Genomic DNA, 17,768 nt, shown 5'->3' on the forward strand with positions numbered 1-17,768 from the left:
TAAAAAAACGACAAAATGTCTACTAAAACAATTGGAGAGCAGCAGCCACTGGCTAACAAAGGTGGCTTGAACTTTGCTTCGTTGTTTTTTCCTCTGTATATTGACTTGATTTGGGCGGGGTGAATCGATTGGAAATCCACTGCAGCAACAGAAATCCCTAACGCCCCCCACCTTTCAGAACAGTGAATAAAATATGAGGGTACCACAATCCACCTCCCGCTTCTTCTCCAGACAGTGTCCCAATTACCCTTCGATCAGCCCTCAGCCTCGTCATCCATTTTTAATGGCAAACACAGGGCGGCTCATTGCTTCTGGGGCTTGGTTACATGGGGCTAAATAATTCAGGAGCCCACCAGTTATTTAACACTCAAGCAGGAGGTGCTGAGGGCCACAGGATTTTAACCAATTAGTGGCACTGGAATTATTAGGTAGGTCATTGTCCTAAAATCATCGAGATACACTCAAGCTGTCGCGGTCAGTAGGTGGCGTGGTAGTATGGGGGATTAAATACGTTACAGGGTTGCTGGAGGTGTCTGGCTGTCATTCCCCAGTGCAAAGCACCTAGCCACCTTACTGAAATGTAACAGCATCTGCTAAGCAAAACTATTACGTAATGTGACACTTTGTTAAACTTCTGTTATTCCAGTTGACTAAATATAAGGTTTGCTGATTGTGCGACTTAGTAACACCACGGAAGGTTGGTTTACAAAGACTAGGATGACCAAGAATTACCCCTCAGGCAATGAAATGTACCTCAGAAATGTCCCCCCCAGACAGAGAAGTTGTCCTTCACCCGCCTTCGCCCCCCTAACCATCCACGATATTGTGCACTGACCAGAGAAACATAGCTAGACATATGTCCAATTTGTCAGGTATCTGGCGGACGTGTCAAGGCTGAGGGCCCCAGGACACCTTCATCCTTGGGTGGCGGGGAGCCTCCGTCCTGCACCCCCTGGGGTTGTAGGCCGTTCCTTGCCAGTAGGCACTGGTGCATCCTGGCCACAAGGTCGGGGCGGGGCAGAGAGGCGATGGCCTCTGCCAGCTGAGGCAGCAGAGTACTGGTTGAGGTGCTCAGATACTGGAACAACTCCTGGAAGCCACAGACATTGGCCAGTACCTCAGGCGATACCCCAAGGGCACGGCCCAGCCTTCTAAGGCCGCTCCGGCGGCGCCCAGCGTCAATCAGCAGGGACATCTCATGCACAGTGTCATAATCCAGCTCCTCCAGCATTTGACCTTGACATCGACAATGTCACAATGTGAGTTGGCATCTTGTATTGGGGTTCCCTGTCTCCTGCCTTATATTTCTGCTGCAGACACATGTATTTAGTAACTTGCTTATGGTACTACAGCAAGGACCCTTCTGGAACCTTCTGTGCCATTAACCACCATGCTGCCTGACTGGGAGAATGCCTACCTGCAGTCATTGCAGAAATTTCCTGTAGCTTCTTCTGCATCTGCAGAAAACAGCATAAACAAACACACACACACACACACACAACAAGGTGAGGAGTTCATAACCTTGTAGAGCTATTAAAGTTAATGATGATTCAAACGGCTCTAATGAATGCTCGCATTTTTTTTCTGTGTCCAGAAACATGACACAGACAAAGAAGTGTTACTGGAGAGTAAGATGATTGTACATGTGTTACACCAAGATGGTGCACCTGTTAGCAGGAGAATCCACTGAGTAATTTTCCATGCCCTACCTCCTTCAAGCACCACGGGCTTTCCTCTGGCCTCTCCCATTCACAGTCTTCACCCTGGCCTTGACTGACAGGCTTGATGTTCGTGGTGACATTAATGACAATAGCAGGGGTGTGTACGTCTTCCTCTTGGTTCAGGAGAGTTCTCCTTTGAGGGTTTTATAGATACACACAGGAATGTTGACCTTGGCCATGCATTCATCCTGGAATCTCCCTATTCCCTTCCCATTCTCTGCCGACGCCCCCCCCCCCCCCCCCCGCCACACACACACAGACAAACAGTGTACCTGGAGGTGTCACATGGATTCTGCTGCTCTAATTCCTCCTCAGTCATGCCACAGGCTACGGGTGTGGCACTGGGCGTGGTGCGGGGCATGGCACATGGAAGGAGCGTTCTCAGAGATCCAGCATTCAACCCTCTGGGCCGTGAGACAAGCTTGAACCTTTTATCTTATTCATCCGAATCAGACAGAAGGTTGGTGTATAGGGTTACAATGATTTGTCAATGAGCTATGAAATAGTTGATGGAAGGAAATAACAGCGCTTGCGTATGATCTGGAGGTTGATGTTTGTTTCTAGACATGAGAGGAAGAGAGCGGATGGAGTTGATTGGAGGGGCTGTGTGTGTAGAGATGTAACTGCGTGTATCTGTCTGAGTGTCTGTGCGCTATACTCACTGAGTCTCTCCACTGTCAACAGCAACACCCACAGCAACAGCACTAGGAAGAAGGCGGTGGCAGCAGATGATGAGCCAATCACAGCAACTGAAGCCGCAACTGGCTCCACCCCTAGACCCAAGAGCCACAAACAACGGTGAGATCAGCCAACACTAAGATCAGCGAAGCATTTCAGGATTTGAAATAAAATATGGCTCCGCACAGTTCTTCTTGAATATCTTTGCGACCTCATGCTGGAAATGGTGGTAGCCGGTCCTGGGATTTTAATTTGAGAGGCGATTCGAGTTATTGAGGAACTATGACGGATCTACAATAACTAACCTTCCCGAATGATGGCTTATGAGCATGGAAACAGTAAATATTGCGGGCAGGTGCAGCCACTGCAGGTCATATAAGCTGTGCTTGATGTGTTCACGTTGCATCAGTGTTGCTCACCTGCCGTATCTGCCCTGGGGGCAGGGGGCAGGCAATCTCTCCGGACCCCGCCAAAGGCGCTGAGGCAAGGCATGCAGAGCGGCTCCATCACTCTGTTCTTCCTCTTCAGCTCATAAAACCTGGGGGGTGCATAAGTGCGGTCCATCACTGTCAGTTGTTTCCGCTGAGGCTGTTTCTGGCACAGTGCTGGAAGCTGTTTTTCGGTGCTGCCCCACCCCCCCCACTCACCCCTTCAAGCAGGGGCCGCAAACCGCGTTGCTGGTGGGGGTGCAGGGCTTTTGCTCCATACGGTTCAGCAGGGTGCACTCTGTGCACTGCCAGCAGGGGGCGAGGCCCGTATCGGCACTGAACTCCCCCTCATCACATGCCTCGCAGTGCCCACCCCCACCATCACCATATCCACAGTCCTGGGGGGTTGGGGGGTGGTGTATGTGAGACAAGGCCTTCAAGCTTAGCTAACCCACATTGGGTGTGTTCAAAGAAAACACTATCAGTGCTCTAACATGGTTTTCTCCAGCAGAGGGCGTGGTGGCTCAACTCATGGCTGTATCAAATTACCAGCTATATTTCAAACGGTTCTGCCAGTGAGCCAAGTAATATCCAATAACCGGTAACAGTAGCCCCTTTAGAACAACAGTGGAGCAGTAATCGATCAATAGGAAGGTGTCTATGTGTGATTGACCTCTGAGAGCTGCTGTCCTGGTCCGCATGTGGGGCAGTCCATACAGGTGCCGCTGGCATGCAAGAACTGAGCCTGATCACAGCCGGACTCAGCTACGCCCAGGGCATGGCCTGCCTGAGGGAGCACCGCAGAAGGACACTGTACGAAAACTGCCACTTTGGAAAAGCGCTGGGAACAAAGTGCTAACAACTCACCATTAGGAGTACGACAAAGACGCCCAGATTCATGGGAGCGGATCCAACCCACGGCGCCGGGCTGGAAAGGAAAACACGCATCCATTAATTTATTATATAATGTAGAGTTACAGCAGATAGGTGAATTCTTTTTCTATGAAACAGTGCCCTCTAGTGGTCATATTGCGTAATTGGGATCAGCCACGCTCAGTTAGCGTTCAGTCTGCCTTCGGTCTGACATTCATCCCGTGGATTACACCGAACATCACAATGCACAAATCTCTTTAATTCACTCAGTAATTAATGCTATGTACTGAACATATATGTATGTGTTTGTTTATGTAGAGGTAACAGTGTTACCTCTTAATTATCACACGGATGGTGCAACCTGATTTATTCAAAGTTTGCAGCTCCCGAGTAAGATATAACTGCAAATTTTGGAGCACCCATTTCAGACAATTATCTAGTATGAAACTTCCATAAAATATTTTACACAGTCATCAATAAACCAAATCAATGTCATTTACTATCTAAAGTAGTTATTCCAGTAATTCTCTGAAAATATTGTCTCATAATAAAGAATAGAAAACCACTGTAGTTACACTTTTCTTTCCCTCGCCGTGCGTTTTGTTATATAAGGTCCGTGGGATGAGTTCAGCGTCTGTCCAGGAGCTTCCACGTCCCTTCATAGCAGACTAAGTGGTGAGGTAGTAGGGGTGACGGAAGATGTTCCCGATGTTACCCACCTGTTCACCAATCGCAGGGACGCCCAGCAAACTCCCCCTAGAGTGTGTGTGTGTGTGGGGGGGGGGGGAGGGGGCATCATCGACCACTTCTCAAATGGTCCCAGCCAGGCGAATGACGCGGCAGCAAGGCTCTTCAACGTCGCGTGGCGTGTGGGAATCCCGAAGCACGCGTCATCAGCGCCCTTATAGGGTTTCTGCTGAGACCTGCGGAGGTCTCCATACGCCGGTGAATGAACGCCTTGTGCGGAGCCGAGGTTAGCGCAGGAGCAGTTTGCGCCAAAAGCCTACCAACAAGGGGAGGCTGTTAGTTTATGCAAGTTTAAATTTAAACGACTTTATGAGCTCAGAATCAGATAAGCGACTTAATCTAAATTCCTTATAAGGAACTTTCCTGCAGATTTACTTTCATGTACCCTTTATCTGCATTTAGTCAGATAAGTTATTTGTATAGTCAGAAGTATATTTATTAGCGAATGATTTTGTTCATTTTAAAGAAAACGTAATTTTATGTGTGCTGTTATAGTGCTACAGCACTTACTTGACGCAAGCATCCTCAATAGTGATGTGCAATAGTGATGTGCATTAAGATCCGATAAGGTCTTACTTTGTTACTGTGTTTTTCTGCCCGGTGGCTAAGGAAAATTCATTTTGTAAATACAATGTTACGTGTTTTGTTTTATTTTGGGTGTGTAAACGTGAAAAATAAAAAAGCCTTAATATTAAACTTTTTCTGTTGCGTTTTTACTCTGCTTTGTCAAGGTTTTATGCAGTGTATACATATTTCCATTAATACCAGAATGATTATTTCTATTCCCCGTGTTTTTTTATTTTTACCAGTAGGTGCCACTTTCCCCGTATATTTCCAGTCAACCAATGTAAAAGACAAATAAGCAGGCAACGAACTGCATGTCTACGTTAAATTGACCTTTGCAAAACGTTCTATCATGACTCAACATGTCAACAAGCCATTCAATAAAAAAAGTAAAAAATTAAAAAGGTTCCTCAATTTACAAAGTGGGATGTTGTATTACTTCCCATTACTACCCACCTCCGATTAAAGGTAAGACTACATCAAGTTATATAGAGCACACACTATGGGAGACTTAGAGTGTCATTCTGCATATCTTTGGACAGCAGGACAAGACTCGTGCAACACAGGGAGACACTCTCACTCTCGTGAAAAATATGCGTCATCAAATCTGTTCTGTCACGATCAGAACGGGGAAGCAGGAGCAAGGAGACAGAGGAGCAGGAATACGGGGTTTATTAGGGGTTAATCCTACACGGAGCACAGGAAAACATGTAACGTCAATGACACAACTGGGGAAACAGAATTGAACGCGGACTGAAATACACAAGACTAATGGCAGGAAACGTAGAACAGCTGGTGGACGTTGGGATTCCACACGAGGTTAACGAGGGGGGCGTGACACACAGGAGGATCGTATGAGCCGGGCGTGACAGAACCCCCCTCCAAAAGTGCGCACTATGGGCGCACCCCAAGGGGAGCGAAGGGACAAGACCGGGGACAGGAGACCTGGAAAACAATAGCAAAACATCAACGGGGCACTGGGAACAGGACAGACACACAGAACAGACACAAAGGCAGTAACTAAGACAACAACTGACAAACAACGGGGAAAGCAAACAGGCACAGGGGCACCAAAAAAGGAGACATGGGGGGAACACCGACGGGAGGAACAAAGGGGCCAGGAGTGAACGGAGGAATGGGGGGACAAGGAGCAGACACAGGGGGCACAAAACCAGAGGGCAGGAAGGCAGACGAGGGGAAACGGGGAGCCAGAGGAAACCCCAGTGGGCGAGAGGTGGCAGCCATAGGGGCTGCAGCCGACTGGGAGGCAGGTTCCCTCCGTGAACTCGAGGAAGGAGCAGGAGGGGACCTCATAGGGGCGAGGAGGCAGGCGGAGGAACAGGTGAAGGAGGCAAGGAGGGGGCACCAGGGGAGGCGAGGAGGAAGGCGATGGGGACCTTGGCGAAGGCGAGGAGGGAGGGGAAGCCGCGGCAGGCGATGGCGCAGCCACAGCTGGTGATGGTGCAGCTGACCGATGAGTCGGAGTGGGGGGACCCACAGGTGACTGATGAGTTGAAGTGGGGGAACCCGCAGACAACCGATGAGGCGTTGGAGGCAGGGCTGCAGGCGACCAACGAGGCATCGGAGGGGGACCCGCAGGCGACAGCTGAGCGGGAGCCGGAGGACCCACAGGTGCCCCTCGAGCCACAGCCTAAGAGATTGAGGGCGAGCCAGGGGGCAAGGTGGGCAGGACACGACTCCTGCGCAGGTGTCCCCATCCGGTCCAGGAGACCAACACACCGAGAGACGGGGACCCAGGGGAACCTCGGGTAGAGCATCAGCTACCGGCACAGGAACAGCAGGGGGGCGGAGCATCAGCTACCGGTACAGGAACAGTGGGGGGTGGAGCTGGGGTGCGCGTCTTGGCTGCGGGCGCTGCCCGTTTAAGGAACTTGGGGATCCGCGGGATAACATTCCCAACAGACATGGCCCCTTTAAGAGCCAGGTGCGTCTCAAACAACGGGCCAGCTGTCAATGCTGACAGCGGAGCGGCAGACGGACCAGCTTCAGGCTACCGCCCTGCCCGAACATTCGCCGGATCCAGAATCGGGAGGAGTTCCTCCCGACACGTAGCAGGGCAGACAGCGGAGATAGAGTCGACCCCCAAGAAGATCACTGGTTTGTCTTCGGACTTCTGATTTCTCCGCTTCTTCTTCCTCCGATTGGCAGCTTGCGGTGGAGTCCGGGACGCTTCTGGGGGCTTGGAGGGTGAAGCGGCAGGTGGCTTAGTAGCATGGGTTTTTAATTTGGCTACCTCCGCAGCAGCTGCGGGAGATTTTCGCGCACCTCTCTGGCTAGATGTGCATCTTCAGCCAGGGACATCCCCTCTAAGATGTCCCGGCTTCAGCTTGCCAGTGTCCAAGCCATGGAATCTTCCCGGACTTCGGCTCTGCAAGCCAGTAACTCACCTTTTCTACCAGACCAAGGCATAAATCCTTGGTCGGGGGGGGGGGGGGGGGGGGAGGGGGGTGAATTTTTGAGGAGTCGTGTCATTCTGTCACGATTGGAAAGGGGAAGCAGGAGCAGGGAGACGGAAGATTGGGAATACAGGGTTTATTAGGAGTCAATCCTACATGGAGCACAGGAAAACACGTAACGTCAATGATATGACTGGGCAAATGGATTTGACCGCAGACTGAAATACACCAGACTAATGGCAGGAAACATAGAACGTAGGGATTCCACATGAGGTTAACGAGGGAGGTGTGGCACACAGGAGGATTATACGAACCAGGCGTGACATGTACTATTCTATGTGACAATAATACAAGTAGAATGTAGGTTATAGAGAAATGTGTTAAATTGCACAATGACTTGCTTTAGAAGAAAAAGTAAACAGTTCATCTTGACATTTTTTCATTATTGAATGAGGTCAAAATAAGTTTGATAAAAAATAAAAGTTCTAAGACCAAGTACAGGCAGAAAAACAAGTTATTTCTGAGGTTTGTATGGTGGCAAAGAGAAAAATAACTGTCAAACTACCAATCCTGAGATTGGAACCCACAATTTTATGGCTGTTTATAACGTGCAACAGGGGAAATTAATTGAAACAAGGCCCACAATGTGATTTATTTAGATTTCTAGAAGAGCTTTGATGTAGTCCCTCACAAATAACTCCTGCTTAAGCTCAAAGCAGCAGATATATTAGAAACTGTAGCAGGCTGGATTGAACATTGGTTAGCTGACAGAAAGCAGCAGGAAGTTATTAGAGACACAATGTCACAATGGACCTGTATCCATAGTGGGGTACCCCAGGGTTCAATTTTAGGACCATTATGATTCCTAATTTATATAAAAAAATATTGACACTCTTTTATACGTTAACTGGTTATGCTGATGACACCAGGTTAGGAGGTGTAGCAGATTCTGAGTTAGCAGCAGAGATGTTACAGCAGGACCTTAATCTAAAGAAACTCACTTTAATAAATGCACTGCATATTCTATTGTGAACAATGCACTACATATTCATATAATGAAACATTTCCATAACACACACTAAAACATGTTTTCATATTTACTATATTCTGCTGCTACTACCTATTAGTAATCTGGACTTACACTCTGTGCTATAATACGGCAACTGTGAGACACTGTGCAATATTTGACTGTACAATATTTTGACTCGGTGCAAATTTTAACTTTGAGCACTATTTACTCAGCACGAGATTTACCTCTGTGTTGAATAGTTGTCTCCGTGTAGTTCTGTATTGTATTGTATGTATTGTGTGTAGCCTGTAGTATTTTTGTTTGTTTTGCACATTGAGCCAGGAGAAACGCAATTTCGTTCTACTGTGCACTCTCAAACTGTGTGGTCCAAATGACAATAAAGTTTACTTTGACTTGACTTGACTAAAGACTTGGGGTGACATAGGGCAGATGAAATGTAATGTAGACAAATGTAAGGTAATCCATGTAGGGGGCAGATATATACAGCACAGATATTTTATAGGTTCAACTGAAATTAAGGAAGTTGATTACGAGAAAGGTGGGGTGTGTAAATCAACACTTCTGTGTCTCACTTTCTCACCAATGAGGAGAAGCAGTTAAAAAGACAAACAAGATGTTGGGCCACATCTACAGGTGTGTTGAGTTGAAATCAAGGGAGGTAATGTTAAGATTATATAATTCCATTGTCAGACCTCTCCTTGAATACTGTGTCTGGGTGAAAAAAGACATTTCTACTTTAGGAGTGGTCTAACAAGGGCTACAGGAATGATTCTTGGCCTTAAAATTTTATTAAATTTTCTAATTATTAAATTCCCAGCAGGTGAGCTCAATAGGCTGAATGGCCCCTTCTCGTTTGTAACTTTCTTATGTTCTTATGTCTTGCATGTGATTGTATTTAGGGAAGTAAAAGTAAGCCATGGTAAGAGTAGAAACTGAAACAGCTATAAATAAAATGAAATGGTGCTTTATTTGCCATTTTTACAAGTCTGAGTATTGGGTACTTTGGAATGATTGTTTTTGCATATCCCCTCTTACTCTTACATACACGTACAGGTGAGAGCAAAACTTGTAGCCTGAATGGAGGGTCAGACATTTATCATGCACCTCTGGAGCAATCAGCGGTTAAGAGCCTTACTCACATGCCCAACAGTCTGCCGACCTAGGATTCAAACCAGTGACCTTCTGACAGGGGCGTTGCTAGAGATTTTGGGCCCCATGAAAGCATATCATATTAGGCCCCCCAGTCCAAACCAATCCAGTTATTTTCCAAATTTTTTAGGGCCCCTGTCACTCAGGGGCCCTTGGAATCGTCCTAGCTTTCCTCCCCCTTACGGCGCCCCTGCCTTCTGATCACCGGCACAGATTCCTAGCCCACTGAACCACCCCTCAAAAACCTTTCTGGGAGCAATTGGGGGTTAAAGGTCTTGCTTAAGGGGGCCAATGGTGATGTCACACTATCAAGTCTGAGATTTGGGCAGTGGGGGCCGTGGGCAGTGGTGTCTTAATGGTTTGGGAAGCATACTTGTAATTGAAAGATTGCTGGTTTGAATCCCCGACCGGCAAGGCACCACTGAAGTACCCTGAGCAAGGTACCGCCCCCAAGCACTGCTCCCCGGGCGCTGAATTAGCTGCCCCCTGCTATGTCACGATGTCACATATGGGTTAAATGCAGAGGACACATTTCGTTGTTGTGTGCTGTGGTGTGTCAACACTGATCTCTAAATTTGAATCAGCAACCCTCTGCCTGTTTATAACGTGCAATATAGTCTACCAAAGGGTCTGCCATTTGTACCCTTAGCTGTAGGCAATTATACCTTTTAAGCTACAAAAATGGACTCTGAGGAACATTTCTGTGCAATTGATGGTACATTGATGCTGTTTGTACCTTTGGGATGTTCCTCAGAGTCCATTTCTGTACCTTAAAAGGTATAATTGCCTACAGCTAAGGGTACAAATGACGGGTACAATTACAAGGGTACAGCCCCAGTGACAAGCAAAGGTACACTATTTTACTCTTTTTTCTGAGTGTACTGCTACAGACATAACACTGCTTTCTAAGCATAATAGCTGTTTGGTGCATATAACCCTAACCCTATTAATAATACTGCAATCAGAAGTATAACATTGAATGACCATGAAAGTGAATGCCACCTCTTTCATTTATGTTTCAGTCCGTATTCGTACACTTGTGTTCTTAGGTTATTCTATATTTAATATTTATTTTTAATTATATATTTGCTGTATTATTAGCTGCAGAGTTGCCTTCTCAGTTTAATTGTACTTATACAATGACAATAAAGGAATCAATTCAATTCAATGCTGAAAGTCATTCTCTTGTTTTAAACTGAGGAATCACAACAGGAACTACTGTGATCATGTGACTGGGATTGTGGCTGGACTCGTTTTAAGAGGTAATGAATCAGCTGTTTACAATCTGCCCACTGATCTGCGAGATAAACTTTGCGTGACAGAAAGACTACATGCAATACATCACTGGAAAATTATGACATTTCCATCAAATACGTTGTTTGAGTGTTTGTTGCCAGATAGAACATTTTCCAATTATTGCCAAGCAACCCCTCCATGCGCCCATTGTCCAGTATCCGGTACACATCCTGTCTCAGGAAACCCAGGGTGTCAGGCAGGGGTGCCCCTGGATTTATTTACTGAATTATGGGCATATGGACACAATCACACTCCACTGCATTTTAGAGGCACCATTTGGAAACCAGAAGCCCGCACTGTCATAAAAAGAGAAGCAATTTGTACCTTTGCTTGTCACTGTACCTTAAAAAAGTACCTTTTAAGATACAGAAATGGACTATGAGCAACATTTCTGTACCACTGGGAGTACATTAATGTTGTTTGTACTTTGGGGATGTCCATTTCTCACCTTAAATTAGACTAAAAGGTAAATTTACCTACAGCTTGGACACCATTGAGGGTACAGCCCCAGTGACAAATAAAGGTACAAATTGGTATCTTTTTATGACAGTGTAGAGGAAACACACATAAACACAGAGGAAACCTGGGAACCCCGCCCCCCACACAGAGTCAAAAAGGAATTCTTAGGTGTGAGAGTAAACTGCTCCTTACAGAACCACCGTGTCACACTGTCCAACAGACGGTTCATTCAAAAAGAGACACTTTATTCACCAGGGTCGCTGCAGGTCTGAGGGTTTTGTTGTGGTGACATGATGACGGTTACAAGGAATACAGGTGACAAATGTTAAGACAATACACACAAAATAAAAGAGGATATTCAACATGCAAGTAGCTAGGCTATACAATTTTACTTTTCAATTTTTATTTTATTATTTTACAATATTGTCCAACATTGTGGAAACAGTTACAATTTTTAGAGATTGAGGAACTGCTGCTCCAATTACTTGATTAATCGTCCAATATATGGTATTTGTAACATTCTTTAATTGTTTATAAACGTTACCGCCAGCTGTTTCCACAATAATGCTTAGTTAAACCTTAAAAACCTTAGTTAAATCTTTGTCATGGTCGTATTTAGCGTGCAGCTTAATTTCAGATGAATAAGAAACGCAGAGAAACTCTGAATGGAGATTTCAGTCATTTCCAATCATTCCCGTTCCTACTTTTTAAATAATGCTTGGTTCTTCTCACGCAAATGATCCCTGACCTAATCATATGACAGTGATTTTGCAGATTCCTATGATATTTCTCACATGTGACTGGCTCCCTTCGAAATCCGCCACTGGCTTTATAGCTGGATCCTCCTGCTACAATGTTACCGAAGTTAAACTCCCACCCCTGGAAACATCCCAAAACAGACAACATGCGTATCACTCATACTTCCCGTCTAAATATACAGTTGTTTGAGCAGCAACGTTCCATCGTGTAAATCAGTTAATACTGAAGAAATTCTAGTAAAGCAGTCAAAAACACGTCCATGCCATAGGCTTTATCCCAATGACGCCAAGTGTTACATGTCAAGGCTTCCAGACTACCTGGCTACGGTGATGAAAACATCGAGGCAAGAAGCTCCCTCCCTTTTAGTAAAACAGAAAACATGGAATGCGGATTGCGCTCCTAGTTTAGCCGGAAGCGCCATATAAAGCAGCTGTAGCCGAACTAACGGCAGAAGCGGAGGTTTCAGCTTCGCACTGGTCACCAGCCACCATGCAGACCCTGGCTTTGGTCTCCATCACCCTGTGCCTGGCTGTCAATGTCTGGGCTCAGAAACCCCGACACTGCAGTAAGTGAACGGATACGCCTTTTTTAAAAATAAGGACCAATTTCTGTTGGTCTTTGTTATATTACATGTAGGCTAATGAACTACATGTACCTATGAGTACTTAATATTTAATTAATAATTGACAGTAAATCCATCCTTTATTATGAGGATGTAAGTGTTCCAAGGGCTTATCTGTGTTGTGAACAGGTGCATTTGCGTAAAGTTTGTCAGCTATTAGTGCATATTATTTTACAATTGTCGTGGAAAATGTTTTAATATATTCTAAGAACTTGTCTATGATCAAATCCTGCAGGGTCCCCGCCTCTGGTGGTCGGGAGTCTAACTGTCGTAAGTTTCTCCCCTTTTCACGCAGCACCATAAATTGTGCGGTTATTTAACACACGTACGTCGCACTTCCAATTCTTGTCACAGGCGCGTGACTTAGGTTCACTCGTTGCGTGTTAATGAATCGCGATGGAAAACAGGAGCCAGACAAATGGTTAAACGCAGCTGGGAAAACCAGATCGATGGCATGTTTTGTGTTTGTTTTTCTCTTTGTCTTCCTGTTTAGTCAGCTCGCGAAGGGGAGTTTTTCGCTGAAGCGAAGTATACCTACGATGCTCTGCAGAAGAGGGTGCGCTTCAGGGAGTTCGGATGCAACAACAGCCAATCTTTCCATACAGACAAACTGATCTTGTTCAGAAAGGTAACAGGCAGTGGAGTGCGCATGGACACCCATATCACGAAACCTATGCAAAGCTGACGGCCTTTAACTGACTGTGGGCCGTAAAACATGCCTGCCTTCTACCGTTCTTTCAGCGCGTGATGTATGACATCTCCTATCACGACCATTCTTGCAAGAGGATCCCACTCAGGGTACATTTCCACCCCATGGAGGTCCCCCGTGAAGCCAAACTGCTGAGTGAAGTGGTCCTGGGCAGCTCATCAGCCCCTGGACAGGGTCTGCTTGTCAATATCTGGGTTGGAAATGTTTCAGAGACAGGAGGTAAGGAAGATGATGATGTCACTAAGGGGAGGACACCTGAAAAATAAACATTGTGGCCAATGTACATTTCACTGTATCTTGCCTTCTACCCTTTGTTCTCTTTCACCCTGACATTTTAGAATCTGTACTGATAATAATGGCTTATTCTTATTTTGATTCTTTCCTAGGCAAGTATTTCTCTACATTTACTGAATTCGGCTGTCTGCCAGTAAGCAGCATCTACTACAGCAACAGCACTGGATGGGTAATGACAAGGTACAAGCTCTATATAAAGCAGCTCACTTCCCTTTAGATAAATGTTTATGTTTTAAATGGTTTTGTCTGGGATATTAAACCATATAAGCAATCAGAAGGCACTCAAATTGATGCAGGTTTGTTTTAATAACGAGATGGTATTTTCCATTCGTTACAACCAACCACTGTTTTCATAATTAAAGTAGTACCACATTTAAATGCCTGTTTATATTTTTCAGAACTGGATTAAAGATTGAGTGCAGATCAAAAACAGACCCCTTAAATTGATCCTCTAAAAGAATTTAGAATTTGGTGATCAGTGGTCATTGTTGACACACCACAGCACACAGTGCACAACAACGAAATGTGTCCTCTGCATTTAACCCGTATGTGTGTCGTGACATAGCAGGGGGCAGCTAATTCAGTGCCCGGGGAGCAGTACTTGAGGGCGGTACCTTGCTCAGGGTACCTCAGTGGTGCCTTGCTGGTCGGGGATTCGAAGTATGCTTCCCTAACCATTAAGCCACCACTGCCCAAAATAATAAGATGTATATGGAATTAGATCTGTAAGAATTACTTTGTATAAAAAAACTACCCTAGGTATATGGATTTCTCCTTTTTTTTCATTGGGTTGTGTATTTTTGGTTCTAAGTTCTCTAATCCACTAGAATGACACTCAGTAAGTGACAGTAGTTTATACTTGTATATACTAAAGACGTTTTAGTGTGATATGGATGGTATGCAGTACTGGTCTCTGCTCTTCCAGCTTTTTCAACAACATGAACGGCATCGGGAACCCCGAGGACTTCATCCCTCCTGACTTCTGCATGCGAAAAGAAAATGAGGAAACGGAATGGGGAACCGAGAGGGACTTCTTTGAGGCTTTGTTTTGAGAGCCGGACACCAAGAAGTTCGGGAGATCTGCACAAATCCACGAGACCCACATCTGACTTTCTATTGATTGCATTTTCTTTCGCATTTGAGTTTAAAACTATTGATTTAAGTATAATTATGCCTACTATTTGTTATTAGTTTGAACCTGTGTAATATGAATTGTAGTCATCTTGTTTACTTGGACCCAGATAGTCCTTCAGGTTTACTAGTTACATTTGTGGACTGTCTGTAACAAATGCTATCACTGTGAAATGAATAAAGTTCTTTTTTCTAATCAGTTGAGATTCTCTCTGTGTCTTTATATCAGTATTGATTCATTGTGCAGTCTCATAAACCCCACAGCAATCACAGCTACTAGAAACTTCGTTTTTGGAATATTAAAACTTCCTTTTGTTTGAAAATATTTGAGATAATAAAACATTTTGAAAATTGTGCACTAATAGCAGCTAATAAACTTCTGGAAACTTCCAAAACACCTGACGGTACCATTACCTTCATCTTAGTGTCCTCACATGGCGTACAATGAGAATTTTATTCATGGGATTATACTGTATATCTAAATGTTTAAGTGTGCAGTTTCAACAACTCTTTCAATAATTTCAATAAATGCGAAAAAAAAACAATTGGGCAGTTATGGGTCAAAGGCTAAGGGGAACTGGTGGGGCTTATTGTATAGCAATAATAGGAAATGCCCCTTAAAGTTCCTACCTCCTGCACTTTGACCCCTGTGGTTCCACCCCCCAGTGCCCCACTCTCCTTTTCCAGCCATAAGAGTCTAGCATCTGGGTCTTCATCTGAAAACTGGAGAAGAGCCCCAGATGGCCGCAGCACTCTGAGACACTGCTGTAAGACCTGCCCAGCTTTGGCTGGACCCTCCTTAGATCTCAACAAAGCGTCGGTCGTGCCTTTATCTACGATCAAGTCCAAACTGCAGCAGCCGAACTGCTGCAGGAGTTGGGAACAGTCCAGCTCCAGGAACAGCAGGCTGGAGGATGTGTTCCCCGGCTGCACTGGCCTGCTTTGCTGCTGCTCCTGCATCAGGCGGATCGCAACCGCGGAGATGTCGGCACACGTGACCCGCACCGGCCAGGGCGAGTGCCTGTAAATCCCGGGGCCCACGGCCGACGTGCCGCAGCCCACATCCAGAGCATTCTTTGGGGCTTCATGTGATGACTGCGGTTGCAGCAGTGGAAGGATGAAGCTCTGGACGGCGTCAAAGCTGAAGAACCACTCAAAGTTCCGCAGGTTTTGAGAACCATCTTTAGTACTGTTGTTCTCCTGATAAAATCTGTCCCAGGTCTCTTTTTTATCCATGTTTTCTATCAAGTCAGCTACAGAAAGTAACAGGAGGCATTAGAAAGGAAACAGCCAATCTTGCATTACATTTTGCTTCCATCTCTAACAGTTTTCCCAAACTAGAATTGCAAAAGAATCTCAGCATTTCTCCCCCCACTGTGTGATCACCAGTAGCTGATTTTACAAGATCCTTGCTGCTTGTTAACCTAAATATTAAGTTAAGTTTCGTATGTAACTCCATCTGCAAATGCAGTTTCCCAGTACTTAGCACTTATTAGACAGCCTCTTGTAATGCTCAAATCCATTATTATGTGCAAATTTGTCCCTCCTAGCATGAAATCATTGCCAATTCATGGGGGTTGAAGGATGTACATGTGCCCCTGGCTCAGGGGTCTCCAACTCCAGTCCTGGAGAGCCACTGTCCAGCAGGTTTCCTATCCTACTTGGCTTCTGCTGAGCCTCACCTGTTCCTGGCATTTAACTGAGGTGCTCATCAGAAGCCAGGTAGGACAGAAAACCTGCTGGACAATGGCTCTCCAGGACCGTAGTTGGAGACCCCTGCCCTAGCTTTTGTCGCTAAAAGAGAAATGATTCGTCCCTCAGATCATGTACAGTGCTAGTGTAGCAAACGTTTGAAGAGACCAATATAGACGTAGCTACACCCGGTAAATAAAGCTAATTCGGCATAAACGGCGAAAAAACATCTGTTACGTCCAACGTCCTCAGCACATATAAAAGTCAAAATGTGTTCTTACATATCTCTTTTAGAGCACAGTATCGTTGTTTTACTCAGTTACGTTGATTATTAATATGAACCAGCCGTCAGATTTGATAAACTGACTCTTGGTTTTAAAAGGTCTGATAATATATAACTGCTTCCTTAGAATCGATCCACGAAATCTACCACATATAATTTATCAAGTAGCACTTAAAGCTAACTGGGCTGCAGGAAGCATCGTTTTCATGCGCTATGAAACACGGACATACAGTAAGTCGTGCAAGGAAACGCTGACGTACTTATCAGGCTGGAATGCCGGCGGAGCACCGGCTTATAATGAAACGCGTGTCTCCTCAGGCTCAGCAGCGCCTTCATGATCACCGCCATATTTCCGCCTGACCTTCTGGGACGTCCTACTGTTACACAGCGCCACCTACCGGTCCGTAAAAAACAAGCCTCTGCTCGCAAACAATTTAAAAACATCAAAAAATGCAAGTGGAAGAGTATTCCACACAGAGTTAAAATATATTTAAAAGAATTCATGTTAAACTTGAAGTATAACGTATTCAAGAGAAAGAATGTATATGTCATTACTTGTTTTTCCACCTATTTTTTTTGGAGGTCAAACCAAAATACGAATGCAAGGGTGTAATACTACGACTGTTACACAAAGTACGCCTGTTATTCCCGTTAATTACGGATTAGCCTTCGTACTTCCCACACGCTGAAGAGTACCATATTTGTGTAAAAATCAGTCAACATCTAAGACAATGTACAGTTTCACACAAAAATAATACTGGTCACATGCCGAATTGCAAGTTGCAAGGACCGAATCAGATATTACACTAGTATTCACTCAGAACCAGTGCGCGAGGTGCCAGTTGTCCCCGTCCTATTCAGTACTGGGTTTTGCTATGCGAACCTCCGAAAAGACAAACGGAAAGACGCCGGCGTT

At 45.3% G+C, this 17,768-nt stretch overlaps 3 protein-coding genes across 3 annotated transcripts; 1 reads left to right on the plus strand and 2 right to left on the minus strand.

The window, feature by feature from the left end:
* Positions 1-868: 868 nt before the first annotated feature.
* On the minus strand, positions 869-3,808 carry LOC111836329 (uncharacterized). Its single transcript, XM_023797462.1, has 9 exons — positions 3,695-3,808; positions 3,501-3,614; positions 3,047-3,225; positions 2,819-2,937; positions 2,384-2,494; positions 1,994-2,156; positions 1,710-1,854; positions 1,418-1,457; positions 869-1,236 (listed from the first exon to the last, which is right to left on the minus strand). Exons 1-9 carry the CDS (start codon positions 3,773-3,775, stop codon positions 869-871), a joined length of 1,320 nt encoding a protein of 439 aa, XP_023653230.1. The 5' UTR covers positions 3,776-3,808.
* An 8,724-nt stretch (positions 3,809-12,532) lies between these two features.
* epdl1 (ependymin-like 1) lies at positions 12,533-15,076 on the plus strand. The gene is made up of 6 exons (XM_023797440.2): positions 12,533-12,686; positions 12,979-13,013; positions 13,237-13,371; positions 13,485-13,671; positions 13,839-13,926; positions 14,672-15,076. Exons 1-6 carry the CDS (start codon positions 12,611-12,613, stop codon positions 14,796-14,798), a joined length of 648 nt encoding a protein of 215 aa, XP_023653208.1. The 5' UTR covers positions 12,533-12,610; the 3' UTR covers positions 14,799-15,076.
* On the minus strand, positions 14,689-17,214 carry cskmt (citrate synthase lysine methyltransferase). Its single transcript, XM_023797439.2, has 2 exons — positions 17,113-17,214; positions 14,689-16,130 (listed from the first exon to the last, which is right to left on the minus strand). The coding sequence occupies exons 1-2, from the start codon at positions 17,198-17,200 to the stop codon at positions 15,445-15,447; spliced, it is 774 nt and encodes a 257-aa protein (XP_023653207.1). The 5' UTR covers positions 17,201-17,214; the 3' UTR covers positions 14,689-15,444.
* Between the last annotated feature and the right edge of the window lie 554 nt (positions 17,215-17,768).

The sequence above is a fragment of the Paramormyrops kingsleyae genome, chromosome 10 (genome assembly GCF_048594095.1).
Source record: "Paramormyrops kingsleyae isolate MSU_618 chromosome 10, PKINGS_0.4, whole genome shotgun sequence".
Lineage (NCBI taxonomy): Eukaryota > Metazoa > Chordata > Actinopteri > Osteoglossiformes > Mormyridae > Paramormyrops > Paramormyrops kingsleyae.

What these genes read in the sequence shown, in the direction of transcription:
- cskmt (XM_023797439.2), bottom strand. Translation starts at nt 17,200, where the DNA reads ATGGCGGTGATCATGAAGGCGCTGCTGAGCCTGAGGAGACACGCGTTT. An exon ending in CCGGCATTCCAGCCTGATAA is followed by an intron (nt 16,131 to 17,112) that starts GTACGTCAGCGT and finishes TACTTTCTGTAG; the next exon opens with CTGACTTGATAGAAAACATG.
- epdl1 (XM_023797440.2), top strand. Translation starts at nt 12,611, where the DNA reads ATGCAGACCCTGGCTTTGGTCTCCATCACCCTGTGCCTGGCTGTCAAT. An exon ending in AACTGATCTTGTTCAGAAAG is followed by an intron (nt 13,372 to 13,484) that starts GTAACAGGCAGT and finishes CCGTTCTTTCAG; the next exon opens with CGCGTGATGTATGACATCTC. An exon ending in AAATGTTTCAGAGACAGGAG is followed by an intron (nt 13,672 to 13,838) that starts GTAAGGAAGATG and finishes ATTCTTTCCTAG; the next exon opens with GCAAGTATTTCTCTACATTT.
- LOC111836329 (XM_023797462.1), bottom strand. Translation starts at nt 3,775, where the DNA reads ATGCGTGTTTTCCTTTCCAGCCCGGCGCCGTGGGTTGGATCCGCTCCC. An exon ending in CAGGACAGCAGCTCTCAGAG is followed by an intron (nt 3,226 to 3,500) that starts GTCAATCACACA and finishes CCAACCCCCCAG; the next exon opens with GACTGTGGATATGGTGATGG. An exon ending in GTTGACAGTGGAGAGACTCA is followed by an intron (nt 2,157 to 2,383) that starts GTGAGTATAGCG and finishes CGGATGAATAAG; the next exon opens with ATAAAAGGTTCAAGCTTGTC.